The sequence below is a fragment of the Sebastes fasciatus genome, chromosome 1, assembly GCF_043250625.1.
Source record: "Sebastes fasciatus isolate fSebFas1 chromosome 1, fSebFas1.pri, whole genome shotgun sequence".
Classification (NCBI taxonomy): Eukaryota; Metazoa; Chordata; class Actinopteri; order Perciformes; family Sebastidae; genus Sebastes; species Sebastes fasciatus.
In genome coordinates this window covers 8,385,485-8,408,489 of record NC_133795.1, presented here as the reverse complement: position 1 = coordinate 8,408,489, position 23,005 = coordinate 8,385,485, and the positions used below count along the sequence as shown (strand labels likewise).

The 23,005-nt window shown below is 42.6% G+C and overlaps 1 protein-coding gene across 2 annotated transcripts in view; it reads left to right on the top strand.

The window, feature by feature from the left end:
- The window catches only part of fgd5a (FYVE, RhoGEF and PH domain containing 5a), a 47,572-nt gene that overhangs the window by 7,049 nt on the left and 17,518 nt on the right, over window positions 1–23,005 (top strand). For both annotated transcript variants that reach the window (XM_074613978.1, XM_074613909.1), the window contains exons 3-7: window positions 9,800–9,917; window positions 11,881–11,939; window positions 12,326–12,356; window positions 16,712–16,875; window positions 18,076–18,232. In XM_074613978.1, coding sequence (XP_074470079.1) covers window positions 9,800–9,917; window positions 11,881–11,939; window positions 12,326–12,356; window positions 16,712–16,875; window positions 18,076–18,232 — 529 coding nt within the window. The remainder of the gene's footprint in view (window positions 1–9,799; window positions 9,918–11,880; window positions 11,940–12,325; window positions 12,357–16,711; window positions 16,876–18,075; window positions 18,233–23,005) is intronic.

The window sequence follows — 23,005 nt, the reverse complement described above, 5'->3', positions numbered from 1 at the left end:
TTTTTGTTTATGATGAGATCAGCTGTACGTATTGTAGCATCGTAAAATACTTCATTCAAACTGGACAGAAACAAAATAAAACTCACCTAAACCGTCTTTACTCTTTCCAACAATCACCGAGTGTTCTTTGGTCGAACTCAACTGTAATTTCACCGAGTTTAATGTGAAAAAATGCAGATTCTACAGTTGTTCCCCCCCACCCTCCCGCTGTCTCTTTGTCTCTCTCTCTCTTAAGGAAGAAGGCGGGGTCATGCGTCATCAATGCGTCATCAGTTACACTGTGCATGTGTTATACCCAGAGGTCTTAATGTTCTGGCTGATTGTAATGCTTAAAAGAAATCCTAAATCCGGACCATTATCCGGCATCAAATGGATTGTGCTTTGTGCCACACCCCACCCCTCCAAAAAATGTCATTCAAATCCATAGCGGACTTTTGGAGTAATCCTCCAAACGGACAAACCAACAAACCAACGCCAGTGAAAACATAACCTCCTTCCTAGGCCTTTGGCCTTGGCAGAGATAATTAATGAACAATCCATTTACAAAACAGGTGATGATCAGCCTGAGATGTCTCGCTCATCTCTCGGCTACCACTGAAAACAGATTCATATATTTTCTCTGTTCTCGGTTGTCCTCGCAAGTTTTAATATTTTTCACCATGAAGAGTCTGATAGCGGCGCTGATTGTTATATTCCTTGGGCACTGAAAAAGTGCTGTGTGCACACCAAGCACACTGGTTTCCCTATTTACCTCTGTGAAGAAATAAGAACTGGTCCAGCTTTTCTTAGAAAAAAACTCTGTATCCACTTTTCTCCTTTTTGACAAAGATATTTTCCACAAGGGGCTCCTGCATGATCAGTAGTCTGCGCTTGACTGTGTTGGACACATGGGATCTATAATAGCATATCCAGCATAGGGCTTGCTACTTTTAATAGGACAGCGCAACCCCCAGTAGACAAATAGGAATAGCAGTTCATTTTATTGAAAAATTGGAATTAATGACTTCTCTGCAAGTCATCCAGTGGGCCGGATGGGACCCTTTGGTGGGAGCCGGTTATGGCTCTCAGGTCGTTACGTATTCATCAGCACCATCCATGACTTCGATTAGAGCTTACACACTATTATTCAAATAATAGATGGTTGAAAAGTTGGTTGAAACTTTTTTCCAGCAAAGGTGCCAAATGTTTTCTGGTTCCGACTCCTCAAATGTGAATATTTGCTTGAACATATTTGGGTTTTGGACTGTTGGACAAAACAAGTAATTTGAAGACATTAGATTGTACCCTGGGTAACTGGCATGGCCATTTCTTTTACTATTTTATAGACCAAACAATTAATCAATTAATTTGCATAAAAATCAATAATGAAAACAATCATTAGTTGCAGCCTTAGATTAGATTAGATTTAGATTTGTCTTGATAACACAGTCTCACTGCAGTCTGTGAAATAGGCACAAAATTGAATCTATTTAAATGTTAAAAATATATCTTGATGTTAAAAGGTTTAGGCAACAAAACTACTTAGTTAGGTTTAGCAAGAGATTGCAGTTTGGGTTTAAATAACACCGGAAGTGGCGTAACTTAAGTACGGAAGTTACATGACAAAAACTACTTGGTTAGGTTTAGGAAAAGATCACGATTTGGGTTAAAATAACTCCGGAAGTGCCGTAACGGAAATACGGAAGTTACGTGACAAAATAAATCAGCTTTGACTTGTGGTTTCACACATTACACCAACACCGGTCTCCTTGTTTTTCGACCCACCCGTCCAACCCAACTTTCTTCCTATGCGGCGTTCACCGCTCTTTATACTTCCCAGTTTACAATTACGTGGATTACATACGTATTGATTTCATCCTCACCATCACAATTTTTTTTTTTTAATTTGTGTCTATGTACACGAATCTATACATTCAATTTTGTGACTGTTTCATGAACTGCTGTTTGACTGGGCTGATCTTCAACATAATAAGCCTAAAATGTGTTTTGATTTATGATTGACTATGGCATTACAGCTAATCTTCTTATACATGCCGGTATTAAACTGTAGAAATGAAGCATATCCTGTATGTTCAGTTTTGTAGTCTGTAGAACAGGCGAGCGTGTTTATTTTCTGGAACCACTCTGAATGTACTCAGCTGAGTTGTTAGGCCCGGACCTATCAGCTCAGAGGGGCAATCTTGACCCCTGAACAGCTGACGGATATTCTCACACTGTACCTCAGATGAGCGGAGGACACCTGGCTGAGTAGAGTCGGATCTCCCTCTCGTAGGAAAGTGTTTCGGTGAGAGATGAGCAGCCTGCCGCGTCATGCATCGCTGGCTTTGGAAAGATGGACAATGCATGTGGGAGAGCTTACTCCTGTTTTTTCATTTGGTGGATTTAGAGGACACATCTGGTGCCGCTGCTTCCTATGCAAGTCTGAGGTGATAGAACAGGTAATGGCAATTGGGTTGCTTACCGAGCGTAGGTTACTCCCTCTCACACTAGAGAAAGTCGTTATGAGCTGCAATTAAAAGTGATAAAAAATGTGGGGGAGCTTCTTTCACACAAGGAAGTGGAGGAGGGTGAGCAAAAGGTGAGAGAGCAAAGGGAGGTGATGTGTTGATAGCAGGTGCAGAAGGGTAAGAATACAAAGAGTAAAGTCATATAGACGAGGGGGAGGGGAAGTAAGAGCAGGAGAAAGAGCAGCTCTGGTGTAATTGCTCTCCTGTACCTGACACTTATTGTTAAGTTTAGGAGGGCTTTTATTAAAGTAGCTCTCTCCAGAGTGCCTCTCTTTCATTGGACCCTTAAGGGGCGGCAGGATTTACTGCAGTGTGTGATAGAGTGAGGAATCACCGCGGTCAGACTGTACCAAATTACCCCGGCCTGTGCCACAGCTTCAGCCACTACGGGCTGCAGTCTTTCCCCAGTCTTAATAAAATAGTTGTGCTTGATGACCTGTGAGTAGTCAAAGAGACAGGCCATTACCAAGAGCTTCTGAAAGGCTTAAGATAATCTTGGGGCAAAATGCTTTTGCATTTGTTTCTATTTCTTCTGGTACTCTTTGTTTATATTTCACCATTTTATTTTGCAGATACTGTCTGTTCTGGCTGGGCGATAATTCAGTTTGATAATTTACCGTCTTTCAATGGAATCCTATCGTAATAAAGTCATACATCAAGTAGGGTTGTCAAAGTAAATGGGATAACAACTCGTTAACGGAAATTTGTTTTAACGCCCCTAATTTCTTTGATGCATTAACGCGTAATGCGATGTTTAGGTTGTAGCGGGCTCAGTTTTAAAGCTAGAGTGTATGGCATCATATAAAACTAGAAAACCTCAGGAATCCATTGGAACCAACCATGTCATACTAGCTTTTCGTAAAGGAGGCTAAATAACACTCCAAACTTATGCCAAAATTTTGGCAAGGAAAACCTGGCATGTCCATTTTCAAAGGGGTCCCTTGACCTCTGACCTCAGGATATGTGAATGAAAATGGGTTCTGTGGGTACCCACGAGTCTCCCCTTTACAGACATGGAGGCATGAGTTTGCCATGTTATGATATGAGCATATTTGTTTATGCTAAATGTAGTACCTGTGAGTGTTTCTGGACAATATTTGTCATTTTTTTGTGTTGTTAATTGATTTCTAATGATACATATGTACATACATTTGCATAAAGAAAGCATATTTGCCCACTCCCATGTTGATAAGAGTATTAAATACTTGACAAATCTCCCTTTAAGGTACATTTTGAACAGATAAAAAAATGTGGGATTAATTTGTGAGTGATAGCGATTAACTATGGACAATCATGCGTATAATCGCGATTAAATATTTTAATCGATTGAATAGCGAGATATCGTGATACACAATTACGTCGTGTATCTTTCACACACAAAGCTTGTCTCCTCCTGTGCAGATACTATACCATGATCCCCCCCCCATGTTTATTTACAGTGTACTTTAAACTTTATACATGTCAACATTTGAAACTCGTCCATTTCGCAGACAATGGTCCCTCAGTGAGGGCTCTTTTTCTCCCCAGTGATGTTATCGCTGTGGCTCATTGTGCGGTGGAAGTCTCACACCACTCACAATGATGCAAAGGACCTATCTGTCCTGTCGCCTCGCCTTCACCGCATTCCCCCCGGAGCTGCTTCAGTTGCCAGGGCCACCCTCTGGTGTGTCTATACGGGTCTTTTTTAATGTTTATTTGAGTGTATATACGTTTCAGTGTACTGCCTTTGTGTGTATACATCTTACACTAAACTCTGTTCAAAGCTTGACATCGCCGCCGTCCCAGGGCCGCCTCGCTGATGATGGCAGTGATTTATTGAGAACACATTCAACAGTCAACGTAGCTTTTAGACCCACAGTAGGGAAAAAGTGGATTTTTGTGGTAAGGAAAATGACCGAACGGCCCCAGAGCCCTGCACACAAAAGGACCGTGCCGACAGTAGCAGACACGCATTTTAAAGAGAAACTCACAAAGCTGCTGTTCCACAGGCTTGGCTTGTTTCCACTTGTGTGATTAATGCACAGCACCATTCAGACGCTACTTCAGCAAAAGCTTGCAGGGTAAGCAAAGAGACATGTTCATTAGCAAGCTACCACAGCGTACAATGGGAACAGAACAGACGCACTAATGATTCATCCCAAACCTAACCAGGGTGTTTGTTTATAGGTGTGTGTGTGTGTGTGTGTGTGTGTGTGTGTGTGTGCACATATATATGCATGCACACTAAGTTATAACTGCTTTATCAAAGATGATAATGCAGTCTCAGCAGAATTGCCATTGCCAAGTAGCGTTGCAGCAACAAATGAGAAAAGGCAAAGAAAGCCCAGGATTTGTTGTTGTGAGTCCATTAAACGTTCTTTATGTGAAGTTTAAGCATTTCCAGGTAGACTTATAACAGGGAGGCAGATGTGTTGCTGTCCCTGTGTGCACAGTAAACAGAGCTATACTGCCAATATATGCAAAAATGTACATTTCAAGCTGAGCCTTTGGTGTCATTTTCACCTCTTCAGAGTGATGACGAAGCCCTGCCACGGCCTCTGAAACGGCTCCTCCACCCACTGTTATGTTAGCGTTAGTAGTGATGAGGGAGCCATCTTAAGTACATTGTTGTACTGGGTGGTGGCTGTGTGGCGAGGTGGTGGACAGGGCGTGTCGTTTGGCTCGCCAGGCCTGGTGCCATGCGCTCTGAGGTCATTGCCAGGTCATCCCCCGGGGAGGAAGCGTCCAGCCTAGGAGCTTCCCACCAGCCTGTTTACAGGAAATGCAGGACGAGGGCGGGGCTCTGCATGGCGGGAGGCAGAAAGGGAAGGTGGAGACAGGAGAGGACAGATAGGACGAAGGGAGGAGAAGGGGGTCACCGTGGTGGTGGTGGTGGTGGGGCGGAGGTTCCCAGACTCTCCCTTGAACAACAAGATGAGGTGTGGTGCCGCAATTAATGCCAGGTCTGCTGTTATTGTTGCTCCAGTTTGTCAGGAATGCCTCCCACTCGGTCAAGTACTCTTGGTGCAGTGGCATAGAGGGTAAAACAAGTGAGTAGAGGTTATAACCAGAGGGCAACTCCGGGTCTGAAAAGTGAAGACAATGCGGAAGTGCCTTACATTCTTTCTAACAGCCAACAGGGGGCGACTCCTCTGAAGTCTGATTGTATAGAAGTCTATGAGAAAATGAGCCTACTTCTCACTTGATTTATTACTTCAGTAAACATTGTAAACATGAGTTTATAGTCTCAATCGCTAGTTTCAAGTCTTCTTCAATACAGCATGATGCTCATTTAGTAAATTATGGTCCCATTTAGAGTCAAATAGACCATAAAGCAGGGTATGAGTTAGGGCGTGGCTACCTTGTGATTGACAGGTCGCTACCACGGCGTTGTCCGGTCTGAGCGTTGCCGTGTTTTTGTCTTACAACTTTAACCTTTTCACAGTGTGTTTTCAGTTCATGAAAGAAACATTTCGTCTCCTAAAAATGTCTTATTCAGCATTCGGTTGTACCAGAAAACAAGATGGATCAAACGCTTTGTCCGAAATTGCATACTATGCACTACATGCCCAGCAGGTGTACTATCGCTCAACATACTTATAAACAGTAGTATGTATCTGTTCGGACGCACTGAGCAGTAATTTACGTCATCACTTCCTGAGAGCGTCTTTGCCGGTTGGAGACGTGTAACCATGGTAACACGTGGCAACCTTATGTGAGAATCAAAGTCTGAATTAATTTAAAATTACGTATTACTGACGTCACAGAGCTGTCTGTCAACGTCTGCTATGAACGTTGTCGTTACTACCGCATTACATTGTGGGATATTTAAGCTGCCGTAGTGTCCAGCGTTGCATACTGTATATTTCACCAAAAATAGTATGCAATTCATGCACTATTGGTTTCATATTAGGGTTTCAGACATACTAAAAAATCTCACATACTCTTTTCTCGTACTAAATAGTTCGTTGTTAGTATGACATTTATATGCAGTCTATGGTTGTAACTCTGTTGCATATCACAGACTGTCACATTATGTGGGGTTATTATTATCCAACGCCGTCTTCTACCACGTCACAGGTGAGGCAGCAGTAGTCAGAGCGCCATGCGTCTTCACAAATCACTTCATCACACGCTGTCACAACAGCAGCCACAGGCTACATGTAATCATCATCACTAAAAGCAGCAAACAATTTAAAACAGCTCCCAATCTCTCGATCCCTCCATCAGTATCTCAATCGTCTATAGTTAGCAGGCTAATGAACCTATTCAGCTGCTGCTATTTCCCATAATAGTGCCATTACAAGTTGGAAAAAAGGCCTGTCTGATTGCACCTAATATATATTTTAATACTGAGTGTTTAGCTCAGTTGAATTACATATTACAGGCATCATCAGATTCACAGGAGACTGGTGGGATGAAGGGCTTTTTCACAGAGAGTCCTCCTCTGAATCTGACACAGTAGATTTAACTTTGCTGTGTTATAAAAGGCATTGCAATCTGCTGGAATAATAGCATTGCCTTAATGATCCTGTTAAAGGGCTTCACGTATTACCAAATTACAATATCACATTTTCGCACTGCAGGTTTAAATATGGAAACTGACTGGAGCTAAACAAAAGGTATATTTGGGATTTTATGGTGAGAAATGGGCTACGTTGGTATAGAAGAAACTGGAACATCAACTTTAAACGTTAATGTTTTCTGTCCAAGAAAAGAGATGTAATTAAGAAACTATTATAATCTAGCTATTTGTAGTAGAGCTGTCAATCAATTAAAATAGTTAATCGCGATTAATCACAAATTAATGGCAGATTTTTTATCTGTTCAAAATGTACCTTAAAGGGAGATTTGTCAAGTATTTAATACTCTTATCAACATGGGAGTGGGCAAATATGCTTGCTTTATGCAAATGTAATGTATATAGTTATTATTGGAAATCAATTAACAACACAAAACAATGACAATGGGCATGTCTGTAAAGGGGAGACTCGTGGGTACCCATAGAACCCATTTTCATTCACATATCTTGAGGTCAAAGGTCAAGGGACTCCTTTGAAAATCCTCACCAAAATTTAGCGTACGTTTGAATCGTTATTTAACCTCCTTCCTTAGGTTTTCTAGTTTCATATGATGCCAGTATCTTCACACTAGCTTTAAAACGGAGCCCGCTACAACCTAAAAATCACAAGGTGCGTTAATGTGTTAATGTGTTAAAGGAATTGTGGCGTTAAGTGGGGTTACAACGAATTTGCGTTATTATCGCGTTAACTTTAACAGCCCTAATTTGTAGTAATTGTTTTTTTAGTTTTCTGTTGGGCTTTTCTGGGAGACATTATCATAAATTGGACACAAGCCTCTATTACAGCACAGAAGGTGTGTTTTTCTGAGATTGTGCTGTTGATGGTCGAGGGTGAAAAGGTGAAGGTGAGAATCACATGAAGGAATTCCCCTCACTCGTAGAATAAATCAGAGCTTAAGAACGAGTTCAAAGAAGACCCATCCCTCTTTCCCTCCCCACAACACCCAGGAGCCCACACCAGGTTGATCTGTCTAGCCTGAGGTCAACCATGAGTAATGGCCTGTAGGTGCTTTCTTCAGCCCACCCAATAGAGCTCATGGGTGTCTATGTGTGTGTGTGTGTGTAGTGTGAACCCCATGAGGTATGAGTGTGACTGAATGGAGATGAAGTCCGGTAGGTAACTCTGTTAACCTTTGGTCTTCTAATAGCCGTCTACACACACACACACAGGAGGCTGTTTAAGACATCAGGACATTGATTATTTTCTGTAAAATGCCAGAAAAACAATCACAATTTCTCACAATTTACTTAAGCCCAAGTGACGTTTTCAAATTGCTTGTTTTGTTGCCCAACAGGCCAAACATATTAAGTTTAATAACACATAAGATAAAGAAAAGCAGCAAATTCTTACAATTGAGAATCTGGAACCGGACAGTGTTCGGCATGCCTGCTTAAAAAAGGATGATTAATCCATTAGCAAAATATTGCAGATTATTTTTCTGTTGATCGACTAATCGATTAAAGAGGACCTATTATGCTTTTGTGCTTTTCCCTTACTTTTATTGTGTTATTTAGTTTTTTGTGCATGTAAGTGGTCTGCAAAGTTACAAAGCCCAAAGTCAACTCTCCCCACACAGAAACACAAACTGCCTGAAACAACTTGCTTGAAGTCCCGCCTTTTTTTCCATAACGTGGTGATGTCACCAAGTAATACATTTGCATAATACCTGCCTAGCAGCCAGTTTAAAACAAAGCTAGTTAGAAGTCCGAAGAGTTTGGTTCGGTTGACCAATCACAACAGTGGTGCTGCAGCACAGCCGGTATGAGAAAAATAAAGTGTTTTTGAACATTAAAGCACATAAACATGTTCTAGTAGAAACCCGAAATACAAGTATGCACCTGAAAATGAGCATTATAGGTCCTCTTTAATGGAATCGCTGCAGCTCTAGAAGGGAACATCTGTAATGTTGTTTGCTAATTTAAGGGAAAGTCCTTGTAAAATACTCCCCACTTCTGAGGCAGGTTTGTTGTTTGGTGTATTCTTCGTATTCCTGCAGTTAATCAGCCATTTTTAATGCTTAAGTTTCAGATTTTCTTTTTTTTTTTGAATGAAGCAAAGAGGATTTGGAAGAATTTGTTCATCATATACCATTTTGCACCGATAAGGCAGAAATTTGTCAATGAAAAAGTGGACGTATGGCAAAGCAAGTGTGCTATAAAACCTTTCCATTTGTTGTGAAACTATATGATAAGCTGTCCTATAGCTGCCGTATACTCCTGCATTTGAGAATGCTTGTTATCTAGTTATCATCGTGGCGATATGAATTAGGTCAAACACACTGAATGGGTCTTAATGGGCCAGAGGACATTAATAATTACCACAGGTAGCATTTAAAGGGATTACATGTGAAATGACCTCCAGTGCGCCTCCCTCAGGTACAACAGCACACAAAAGGATTACCAGCGTACGAACACAACGGTGCCATCTGTGAGACGAACTAATGATGAAAGAGATTACAGTGGGCCGCTGGAGGACTGTGGAAATGTTCAGAGACACACACAGGAAAAGCAAAAATGTATATTTAAAGTATAGGGGGACTTAATGCTCAGTGTTTTGATGCTGCTGCAAAGATTTACTGTACATGTGCTATATGTGTCATCAATGCCTCCCTGCAATTGAATCCCAAAACTTTCTTTATGGTTAAAGCAATGCTACTGAACATGTGCTTGCTGTAATAGTATTAGATATTCATATTTCCTGTATTCATACTGTCTTTTCTTCCCTCGGCAGTGCCTACACAGAGCCTTTCCCAATGAACACCGTCTCTGCTGGGCTGTCGGCGGACGAGGACCACGGGCGTACTTCAGAGGAGGAAGAGGGTGCGGCTGAGCAGAGTTATGACCGACAGGTGAGATTATGGCATATAGAGACGAATGAAAGCAGGATAGAAGGTGGTTAATTCAATCCTCGGAGCTGCCAGCTGGCACAGCAAATCAACATGTGAAAATGTTGCAGCAAGTCTTATTAATAGGCCATAGATTTGAATTTTAAAATATGTTCGACATGCAGTTGTCAGATTTGAAGAATAATTACATCATAACATAAGATAGGTGAACAACAGGACCTAATGACAATTACTGTGCACTTATGGGAGGATGCATTATAAACACTTAGCTCACATTCACCAGCTTATATTGCTTTGATCGAGCATTGAAGGGACAGTGTGTAGGATTTGGCGGCATCTAGTGGTGTGGTTGCAGATTGCAGTCAACTGAGTACCCCTCCACTCACTCCTCCCTTTCCAAGACTGCGGTAACGTGAGCCGCCGTGAGTAAAATGGTGGTGACTTCGTTAGCCTTGCTCAGAGGCCATCCTTACCGTAACAAAGTATTCTCATATAACGATTCCGATGATATCTTTTATTTGTTTTCCTACGAATGTCCAGCAACACGTGTCAATTTCCGCTCGTTACATGTATACAGTCTTTTCAGAAACAACTTCTTTAGGTTTAGGCAACAAAATTACTTAGTTAGGTTTAGGCAAAGATCATGGATTGGCTTAAAATAACTCCAAAAGGGGCGTTACTTAATTTACGTAACTTACGTGACAAATAAATCAACGTGGACGTCTGGTTTCACACGGGGCATTAACGGCGGTCTCTTGGGCGAAAGTCCGGTATTTTTTGACCCACCCATCCAGTCTGACCTCGCCCCTACGCGGCGTTCACCGCTCTTTATATTTCCCCGTTCACAAATACGTTCACACACAAATTGATTTTGTGGGATATACACAAATTACAGGGCATTACTTTTCATAGGTATAGCTATGAACAGTGTGTGAGACCAGCCTGACCATGATAACACTACTTTAGGAGTAACGGAAGTCAGACGGCGGCTGGCGGTACCACAGTTTCACAAGCGTGTCGGACAACTACGGTGGCCTTCAGGTAACGTCTAGCTCTCGCTAGAGCCAGTGTTTGGTTTGTCCGTTCTCATGATTCTTAGTTTCAGGTGATTATACACTAATGAAAACATAGTTATGTATATTATATTCCTTTTCTGCTAATAGATCCCTTTGATTGTTACACACTTTTTCTTTAAGTGGGACATGTACCGGTCCAAATGCATCGCCTCAAACTCCCCAGACTTCCGTACAGTAAAAGACGGCCATTTTACAGTAGCTCAGAGACGGACCCCGCCCGTCCTGCCGCCATAAAAATATCAGGCAAACAGCTCCCATCATGTGACACGCATTTCCTTGTTTTCTTTCTTCTTCAAAGAGAAAAAATACAGTAAATTGAGGAAACAACAGAGAGGAAGAGGACCAGAGAGACTAGAGTTGGCCCCAGGAACAGTTTCATTTAATGGAGCCGTGTTTTATTTTCGAGGAAATGAGGATCAACGTGCTTTTGATGCAGCATTTGTGAAATGCCCCACATAGGAAAAAATAACACTGACAAAGCACAGGAGCCATGCCGGTAAACCCCTAAATGGTTTCAATGTTATGTTTGGGCTCGGATGTTTTGAGACCCAGTGATTAGCCTTTAAATCAATGGGCAGCATTGTTGTCGCCACACACACACACACACACACACACACACACACACACACAGGCTCTCATACATAATGCATCTGAATTTAAAAGTCCCGTATTTGAGAGAGCCTTCATGTCTGTGCTGTACTGTAATGAAATAATCCGTCTTATTTTGACAGCAGAAATCTAACAAAAAAAATTTGCTTTTTGTCGCCGGTCTCCTTGGCTGCTGCGTAGCTGCTCCTATTAATGTTAGAGAGGAATAAGTGCCCCTAGAGAGCCTTTAAACATTAGCTGTGTTCATTCATCTCCCGCCGTTCTCCCTCCCTGTCACGCAGATTGATGGCCGATCCCGGGCCTTCTATGTCGCCAAAGAGCTCGTCGACTCGGAGAGACTGTGAGTATCCGTGCTCGTGGATTTCCCCATTTGCACACTCTCCCCTTCATGTCATCACACACAAACATGTTGCATCCAAATCTTTGTCTTTTTGTCGCCCCGTATCTACTCTCCTTTTCCTTCCAACTCTCCCGCTCCTGAGCTAATCCATCGTGCATGCAGAGTAACTGACAGCCAATTACACAAGTGTCTTGTGTAACGTATTAAACACACCAGCCTTGCCCTTGCCCTGCTACACACTTAACCATTCTTCTGATGTAGTTTTCCCATCATGCATAATTTAGTTAATTTAATGAGTCTTGTAGAAAGATTAACATAGTTGTGTAGAAGGTTGTAATTTCTTTTTCACAGTTTAATTATTAAATCTTGTGTTTCTTGTTTTCCAGACACGTCAGCGCCCTCAAGTACCTTCAAGAGGTAAGAAAAAGCTTCCACATAAGTGTGTCACATTGGTTTTAAATGTCTCCTGACTATTAAACTTTCTTGAAAACCTTCTGATAACATCATATCCTGAGTGTCTGCTCCCCAGTCTCTGTCTCCGTCTTGTCCTCCTCCCCCCCTCGTTGTACGGCTCTGCTCAGGTTTATCAATGTTGTTGCAGCAAGATCTGCTTCCTGGTCTTGACAAAGTCGACATGTTGCACTCTGGAGTGGTCAGTTGTAAGATGACGCAGCGCTGCGTGCACCAGGCGCTGTCGTTGATGCTGTCCTTGTATCCTTACTCAACTGATATCTGTACAACTCAGCTGGCAATCTGCCACCTAAAGGTCACTAAGAGGCTGTTGGGGCCTTTTTATAGTGGTTGTATTGGGTGTATGATATGAGCAGGTCGGCCATAAAATGGAGACTTTTCCCCTTACGAGTAACGAGTGTAGTTAAATTCGATATCCAGAGCATTAAAATAGCAGCAAACAACTATTATCTATGTAAACATATAGAGGAGTAATGTCTATCTGAGCAGAGAATGAAGTAACTCTCCCTCTGTGTAGGTTGTAATCTGAGTTTCTCCATGCTGTGTTGATATAATTGGGCTGACTGTGTGTACTTTTAGTGCATGTTTGTGCATGTGACCGTGCCCCACTGGCTAGCTCACTGCCGCCGCTCTGCACTGCTCTAGTACGGCGGTTACAGCTGATAACGCCATCGGTTGTTGTCACGGAAGAGTAGTCCCCACCCTCCTGTCCTCCCACCCACCCCAACTCAACAAATACTGCCCCTCGGCTTTGGAGACCGACGCACGGGATACCCTTTTTGCGTTACTTTTGGACGGAGCTGGCACAGCGTGTCAATACAAACTTGTTACAAGCATCTTGTACTTTCAAAATAAACTTCCGTTTACACAGGAAGTTAGGTTTAGGCAACACAACCACTTAGGTAGAGTTAGGAAACAGTCGTGGTTGACGTTAACTTTACCGACTAGCGACTCACGTGACTCACGTAGCTGACAATACTAACGACTCATGGGACTCACGGGACTCACGGGTCTTACGATACCGACGAGTCATGTGACTAAAGACTGACGTGATAAAATAAGTCAACGTTACTTTTAGTTTCACACGGGACGCGAACACCGGTCTCCTGGTTGACCCATACACCCCTCCCTCCCGCCCTGAGTGGACTCATGCTATTAATACTACGTCACTCGCTCCGACCGTTGAATAAAGCTGCAGGTGGGTTAACATTGGAGTTAGTTGAAAGCCTGGTTCCAAACATGCTGTTGCTAAAGGGTGCCTCTGTGTGTCGGTCTCCGATGCCGAGGGGCGCTTACCAAACAGCGATATTTGACGAGTTGGGAGTGAGAACGGGTTGGTTATCTCTGTCAGCACTTTCGCCGTTGTTAGCGCAGTTAGCACCGTTAGCCGTGACCATGTTGAGAGCCGTTGAGAGGCAATAGAAATGCTCCCAATCCTTTATTTAGCACCTTTAATGCAGGACAGAGGTTTTTAAGGTGAGCTGTGGTGAACCTCTCGAGATCAGCAATGCATCACTGCCAACTGTTCTCATCTATTTCCATCATTTCTCACTCACTGCCTGTCAAAACAACCACATCCCTGCAGAGTTCAGAACAAAGAAGGATATTTACCAAAAAAAATACCCCATAAATGACACTGAAACAGTTCAAACAATTATTTCATTGTAATCAAAAAGGAAAGTCGTACAGGAAAGGTCAGATGGGCAACACCTTTTAAAGAATGGTGTGGAAGAGTTGCTATTAAGGTGATGGTTGCCAGTACAAATCTGACAGGGAGAGTCATTGAACCTGGAGAAGCCCATCAGTCAGCTTGTACCTTATAACCTTGGAGGAGGTCGTAACCTGAATGTCTCATGTGTGCCGACTCACTGTGATTTATGAAAGCCTGATGTGGGTACAAAAGCAACTGCTTCGTGTGATGTGTAATTTGATGCCATTAAACAGCAAGTAATGCAAATATTATACAATATAATCATAAATCTGCAATCTCATCATGACGCTCAATTATACTAATTATCTGCTGCATGGCAACGCTGCAAGTCAATATGGGCATCAGTGGCGAGTCAGAAGGGACATTTTGACAGTGTAGCCTGAACCATTAAATATATTTTTCAGTGTTTGAAAGATACTGAGCAACCTTAGCTTGCGCTCCTCTTCGGTGTTACCACCTAATTGGATCTTTTCGCCACCTTTCAAAGGTGACACTGCGGTCTTTTTCATCATGCTGTTGCATAATGCATAGGTGCTGTATTCTTCAAACTTCAAATATGTCGAGGTATTAGTTACTGTTTGATGCAGACTGATGTCATAATTAGCATGAATTCAGCTAGGAAACACTCCAGCGGCGCAACATTTTGGGGGAGGAAAAAACCAGGAGCAGCGTTAAGTGAGAGGCACACATGAGCTATTGTTCCATTGTTTGATAAGGAATAACAAGAATACAAAGAATTTCCAGACCCTGTCTCCACATAGGAAGGGAGGCCGTGCTCTTCTTCTGAAGGACTTTCCCTACAACAGCTTCAACACATGAGGCTCAGACTTATTATTTTTTCTCGTTTGTAGCCCGTGACCTCTGAACAGATTCTCCGTTGCCGAGTTATGACCGAGCATGACTGGCTGCTCAACCAACTGCTTAACACCGCTTCTTGACCTGCCTTACGTGAGGGAAATAGGGATAAGGTGGAGAGAGTAAAGCTCCTCTCATTCATGGATCTGAGTGTGTGTTTGTGTGTGTGTAACCTGGGAGACAGAGTCAACCAGAGCAGTTAAAGTAGCTGTTCTTCTCACCGGCAGATGTGATGAATGTTAACTCATACGCGATCGATTGTGCATGATGAACGGCGTGTTCTGAAGCGCCCGGTGTCACCACATTATCTCGCGGCCGACTGGGACGACTCTATTTGTTTTATGTCTGTGCTTTACTCAGAACTGGAATAGATGGGCTCCAGACATGTATCCCTTACAGACACACTGAGGATTTATATATGACGTTAGTTTGTTGGACAGCTTGGCCCACAGAGAAAACTGAGTTTTTTTTTAAAGCATGTTGACGCCTCCTGACGATTCAACTACTTTCATCTATTCCTTGTCTTCATTTGCTGCTGTGGCAATTTTAGACTCTTTTTAGGGATGCTCAAGCACACCTAAATTTCATCGCAGCACCCTAAAAGATACGAGAAAACCTAAGGAATCCATTGGCTTGTCGGGAAGGAGGCTAAATAACGCTGCAAATTTAGGCTAAATTTTGACGAGGGAAAACTGGCCTGGCCATTTTCAAAGGGGTCCCTTGACCTCTGACCTCAAGATATGTGAATGAAAATGGGTTCTATGGGTACCCACGAGTCTCCTCTCTACAAACATGCCCACTTTATGCTAATCCTATGCAGTTTTGGGCAAAAACCATGCTGTTTTTTGCAACCCCAAAATTGCTGCAACAACTTATGAGACATAGCCCTTTCACAATTTATCTTAAATAATTCATTCATTCATGTTTATTTCTTATTCATGACTAGAACAACTTGGCACACAGTGCTGAGCTGCATCTCAAATTCATCTTCAGGTTCCCAGCTTTCAGGTGATGCACCACTTGTGCACAAATGGGTCTCTTGGGTTAATTATTAGGCCTACTATTATTGATTAATATGCGTCCCTCCAGTGTTGAAAAAAATCTATGCTCTTGTCTGAACATGTTACGTTCTCATTAGGGGCTGAGCCCTCCCAGAGATCTGATCCTGAGTAGATAAATAACCTCTCTCCGGGTTTTTCAACTCCCATGTGCCATAACTCCTCATGTTAGTCCTCTTAGTCTCTGACACTGCAGCTATTACTGCCTGTTGCGTATGTTTTATGAGTGCTGAATGGACTTCAGTGGACCTGAATTCATTGTATATATCAGTGAGTTTTTCGGCTCTTGTCTACAGAGAAATGAAAAAGTGCCGACTATGTACAAAACAGCATTGTGTCATTGAGCACCAAGGTCTTTATGCAACAACACCTGGTGTGTAACTCTTGTGCGAGCATCGCCGCCTTTCCTGAATGCCTGGACGGAGCCCAAAGTGGCGGGGAGGAGGCACTGAGGTGATTTGAAGGGAGGGTGGCAGGAAGGATGTTTAGGAGGATCTGACCTTCCTTCCTTCCATTTTTCTTTTCATTCCTCATTCCTCTATGCCTTTCATGTCTCCTGCTCTCCCTCACTTCCTCCTTTCCTCCTAACAACCACTTCCTCCATTCCTCTCTCTTTCTACCCCACATTTTTGTCTCATTGTAAATCTCTCCTCCTTTTTCTCCCCTCTCCTGTGCAGGACTTTAGGTCCGCGGTGACGGAGGAGGCGGCGGCGGTGGGTGATGAGGAGGAGGAGCCTGTGCTGGAGGAGCAGAGGTTAGGAGAGATATTGGGCGTGCTCCCCCAGGTCTACACCCTCCACAGCAGCATCCTCACTGAACTGGAGGAACGCATTAGTCAGTGGTAAGAACACACAGCTGGTTGGATGTAGAGTAAAGAGACTTCATTTGTTCTCCACTGAGGGCACAATAACTACTACTGCTTTAAAATGCACAGCTGGATGATATAATACTTTGAGAGGTCATTCTTCCACCGCACTGAAGTGCTTTAGAGGTGGAGTTTTTGATATTAATCTAGTCTTAAAGCATTGGTGGTGTACTTTTCTCATTGTTAAAGGTACAGTGTGTACCACGGTTTTGCACTCTGCGGCTCACGTTAGTGCAGTTTCATAAGCGTGTCGGAGAACTAACGAAGGTAATGTAACATGAAAGGCTCTCTCTAGAGGCAGTGTTTAGTTTGTCCGTTCTGGGCTACTGTAGAAACATGGCGGAGCCGCTCCCTGTGTAGATATGAAGGGTTCATTCTAAGCTAACGAAAACAAAACACGATTCTTAGTTTCAGGTGATTATACACTAATGAAAACATAGTTATGAACATTATGTTCCATTTCTGCTAATAGATCCTCCGAAATGTTACACACTGTTCCTTTAACTCTGTGCTGATTTTAAGTTTTAAAGTCTAAGGGATAGTTTTATATTTTGGGAAATATGCTTATTTGCTTTCTTGCAGAGAGTTAGACCAAAAATTATATTCCACTCTCATGTCCTGGCTAGCTTAGTTTAGCATAAAGACTGGAAGCAGAGGGAAATACCTAGTCTGGCTCTGGCCAAGTCCTAGCAGCTTCTCTGGCGGCTGCTGATTGTATCTAATAAATGGACAGATATGAGAGGTATCGATCTTCTCAGCCAACTCTCGGCAAGAAAGCAAATAAGCGCATTTTCCCAAATGTCAAACTATTCCTTTAAACCAAAACATCAATTGTGGTGCTTTAGTACGAGACTCTCAGCAATAACTTCTTTCTAGACTCAACATTTTAAGATGATAATCCCTAAAGAGACCATAATGTAGTGCAGTCACAATTAATGTAGCATTTTTGTAAACTCTCTAACTCACACAACTTTCAACTGAAAGCGAAAATGTTTCCACCTGTTTGTTGAAGGTTATTAAATATCATTATGGAAAATGTAGGAAATCAGTAACTGAGGGAGAAGTAGTGCACTGCTCATCATATACTTTGGATTTTTGCATTGATTTAATTCACAAACATTTACTGTGCATGAAATAACTAAAGATACTTAATCTCTGATGTTCCTTTCTGTGTAGGGAGGAGAGCCAAAGGGTGGTAGATGTCATCCTGTCACGTCGGGAGGACTTTGGGGTGTTTGACACTTTCATCTCAGAGTATGATCGCAGCATGTCCTTACTGGAGGAGAGCTGCAGGGACAACCACGCCTTCGCCAACGTCGTCAAGAAATTTGAGGTAAAACACTGAACAAAGGCAGCTCTTGATTGTGTCTCCTGCCAACCTTTGTGTCTACTCCCATTTTTTTGTGTTAGGAGAACTGTGAGAAGTGTTTTGACAGTCACGTATTCAAATCTCGGGTTCAGTTTCTGTTTGTGGAGGGAAAGTGAAGCCTTGTGTGTGTTTCCAGGGAGCAGAGATCGAACCTGGTATTTCCCCTGGCGCTCACTCTGCGGCTCTCGACTTAGATTTTGTCACCCAGCTTCCGCGGGGAGATAATGGCCTTTCTTAAACCCCCCTCTATCCCGCTCCTCTTCACGGGACTGACCTTTCCACTGTCATGCTCGCATATTTTATACCCACTCAACACCAAATACTCAGTCTTTGTCCAGCATGGATCTCTTCATCCTTTTTACTCCCTGGAGAGCAGGAAAGTGGGATTTGGGTGACGGGATCAAAATTCATAAAAAAAAGCTCATTCTTAAGCCGTCGCAGTCGTCCACAGATCGTGTGTCTGGTTCACGTAAGCAACACTTTATCCTCATGTTGAAAAAGAATGGGTATAGTCCAAGCTGGTAACTATTTTTATGCCTCTGGGCAGACGACAGCCTTGTCCGTCTGTACGTATGTACTTACATACGTACAGACCATTCTCGTGAATGGGATATCTCAGGAATGCCTTTTGGAAATTTGACACAAACATCCACCTGGATTCAAGGATGAACTGATCAGATTTTGGTGGTCAAAGGTAGCTGTGACTTCACGTTCGTCTCATTCTTGTGAACGCGGTATCTCAGTAATGCCTTGAGGGAATTCCTTCAAATTTGGCACAAACGTTTTGTTCCTATAGTGTGTGGTGAGCAACGATTTGGCTAAAAAAGTCAAAACAACACACACTAACAGATTCCGTTCATGAACAACAAGACTCCCGACTCAAAAAAAACGGAAATCTCGCAAAATATGTCGCGATCAAACAAAACTTTAGTCTAAACAAATATGGCGGACGACAGCGATGTTAGTTTTTACGCTACTTTGTACTGAAAATACACAAAGGAAAAAGTTGCTTCTCGATTTCTGAGGTCCATCTTACAACTACTTTATGCTTCACGTTTTGCATTAGCTCATGCATTAGCCGCGACCGCCATGATGGCAGTTTTTGTCCTTCCTTCTTCATTCAGCTTGGTTCCAAACTGGCTATCGTTCTTTCCCACGTGTCGATGTCATTGGCTGTCCTCGGGGTTCCCCACACATCTGATCGTAAATATTGAACATGTTTAATATTTGCGATTTGAAACCCTTGCGGCCAGGATGGACTTCCGAGCAGATTGGGGATGTAGAAATCACTCTTAACACACATCACACCACAGGAATATCTGGAAAGATAATCTCTAGAACCATCAAAAAAATCAGGGATTTGCTGGCAGCTTAATTCTTGTGTAGTGTGTGCCTGGCATTAGACTCAAGAACTGATTATAATTTGGTGGTCAAAGGACAAGGTCACCTTACAAAATAAGTTTTTGGCCATAACTTCATAATTCATATGTTAATTATGACAATTTCACACAAATGTCTAACAGGATAAAATTATGAAGTGATGACATTTTGGACGGACATGGATGTAAACTGTAACTTGACTGGTTGGCGGATGTATACAACCACAAGGTGGTAATTCTAGTTAACTAAAAGACAGGATATTAAGGGAGCCTATAGATGAGACCACAGAGATACAGCAATAGATTTCTCATTTCCATGCGGCGGTGTCCTGGTCTATAAAATTGATTCCCAATTTACAGAGTTTAAACCCGCCGTGTATAGCAGCACACAGGTCACCCTGAGTAAGAAAACAGACCAAAGAAAAGCCTTTCCCAGGCTTCTGTTTATGTTAAACTTCTGTGTTTCACAAAGCCATGCACCTTTCTCCCATAATGTACGCATTACCAGTTCCATGCTGTAGTCTGATTCACCGTGAGCGGCTGACACAATGGTTCCAGGCGTTTCAGGTTTGATAAGATAAGCGAACGGACAAGGCACCAACTGTCTCCGCTCATGAATATTCAGAAGCAGCTGCCCCTTCTCAGCAAAACTTTGGCTCTGCCAGGCTTTAGTGGAGCTAATGTAAATATGAGGGAGTGGAGGTGAGAGATGAAGAGACCATCACAATGACCTTTAGTATCTCACACACACCTGGTCGAAGTCAGCTAATAATGTAGCCCTTGATAACCTTGATTGTTCGTTTTAGCCTCATGAAGTTAGTCCCTTTTCTCACATCATAAACCACTAATTGCTATCTGGAGTCGCCATAAAATGATTGATTTGCAAAGGATACATGTATGAAAGGATATCATCTTATCTAAGGACACAAGTTGATCTTTTCTCTGCAGAAAGGTTGAATAGAGTGCTGCAGGGATGACGTATTTTAGTAGACCAACCAGGAAGTTAGCTTCGCTCTGGTTCCCTCGACAAAAAGCCAATGGGATTTTGCCATTGGGTTTTGGGTTATTGCAGTAAATAAACTCGTTGTAAGTATGTTCTCATTCCCAGGGCGTCAAATACCAATGCTTTGTGACGGCCGTCGGCGTTAGATACCGACGCACACGGCACCCTTTAGCGTCGGTATGAGACGCTCCGGGTTTTCTATTAACTACAATGTAAACCCATCAACGTCAATATAGTCAATAACGGGAGTGTAGTGACGTAGCTTTAAGAGCGAAAAGACACACACCGGGCAGGCGGTAGGGGAGATGGATGGGTCCAACAAACACATGGCTTTCATCCAGGAGATCTCTGTTTGTGTCCCGTTCGTCACATTACAATCACCTGTTCGTTCATGTCCCGTGTTCACAGCGTTCAGTGTCATTTTCACTGTACAAACGTAGTAGTTTTAAGCCCAACCATGTTATTTTTTCCTAAACCTGTGTTTACTGCGACCGAAAAGAGTGACGTCGAGGGGTCTGACAAAGCGAGTAGGGATGAGAATGCGTTGGGCAAACAAACGTTTATGATACTTACTGTATATGTTTTGTTCAGTAAGATAATCTCCACAAATGAACACCACTTTTATGAATTTTGAAGCGTAAATGCATTCGCCAGAAATAAAAAGCTGACGTTAGGCTATAAACGAACTACACCACGGTCGCATGAACGCGAATACACAACGAGGCTGCAAAGGCGGACGAGTCGGCATGATGATGTTTAGTAGTCTCATTTAGCCACTTGTTAGTAACCACCACATTTAAAGACACATAAAGGCTTCAAAATTCAAGATTTTACTGACGTATTTTATATCGTACGACAAAATGTTAAAATCTCTTAAGCTTGTGTTAACCAGAGACTTTATTTCAGGCATCTAAAAACATATTTAAAAAACCCGTTGACTTCCAGACGAGGGAACTCATTTCCAGGTTTTAGGACTCATCCCTGCACCTCTCTTTAAAAATCGGGCTATGTGTTTTTTTGTCCTACTCCTCATTTGTGTCCATTTAAAGACTGTGATTCATCTCACACTTCTAAAGTTAACACCCAGAGGCATATTCAATAACTTTTTTATCAGTCCGCCAGCAGATTCACCACACCTGCCACTGTATATATACACTGCATATTGTATTTATGTTTCCCATATTGCATATATAGCTGAGGTTTGTGTCCTCCCCGCCCTCCCACACCAGGGCATTGTGAGTGTGTTTGTGTGATGGATGCTGCGTTGAATCGGAGCACTGTCTTGGGAATTGCAAGGTGTGTGTGACCCCGCTGTAATGAGGGAGAAGGAGGGCCGAGGGAGAGCAAGGAGCATCGTACGGGTCACGAGATGCCCGATACGTACTACTGAGAGAGACGATGGTCATTTATCTGTTGGCTGTGTGATGCTTCACATGTCATTATACTTCATAGGAGTGGGGGAATGTTTTCATTCACTGCTTGCAGCTATTTTTGTGAATTAAAAAAAATCTTCTTCATCAATCGCTGCCATTTTATTCTCTTCCTTTTTTTCAAGACTTAGTGACTCGGTGGCGAATAGGGTTAACAAAAATAAAACTAATAGATATCACCATGAAACGTCCCCATTTGATTACTTGCATTAAAACAATTATTTTTTCTATTTAAATTTTTCTGAAGATGTATGTTTAATCAGAATCAGAATCCTAAATACTTTATTGATCCCCGGGGGGGAAATTGGGGAAAAAGGAAAGGACTAGTGTGTAATATTTAGGGGGATTTATTGGCAGAAATGGAATATTATATTAATTAGTATGTTTTCTTTAGTGTATAATCACCTGAAAATAAGAATCATGTTTTTGTTACCTTAGAATGAGCCGTTTATATCTATAGGGAACGGGTCCTCTCCACAGAGTTTGCCATGTTGCAGCGCTATGTTTCTACAGTAGCCAAGAATGGCTTGAGCCAGAGTCGATAACGTTACTCGCTCCGGTCGCCGCCGCCGCTCTCTCTCTCTTGCTTCACCACTCACTTCCCTCATACACACACACTCTACGCAGTGGCTCTGCATGTTCCAAATGACCTACGCTGCTCTACAACAACTGGCTCTAGAGAGGGCCATTCGCGTTTTCGTAGCGGCCACCATAGCTCTCCTATTCACTTGGCACACGGGAGAGGCTTCAGTTGGTTGCAACCTCATCGCTAGATGCCGCCAGATGCTACATACTGCTCCTTTTAATATACACATATTAGGAGAAATCTACAGACGCAAATAGACAAAGTGTAGTAAAATTGAAATGTTGCATGTTTTCTTTCCACTAATCTGAAAGAAGACATGTTATGGAAGCAAAACAGTCC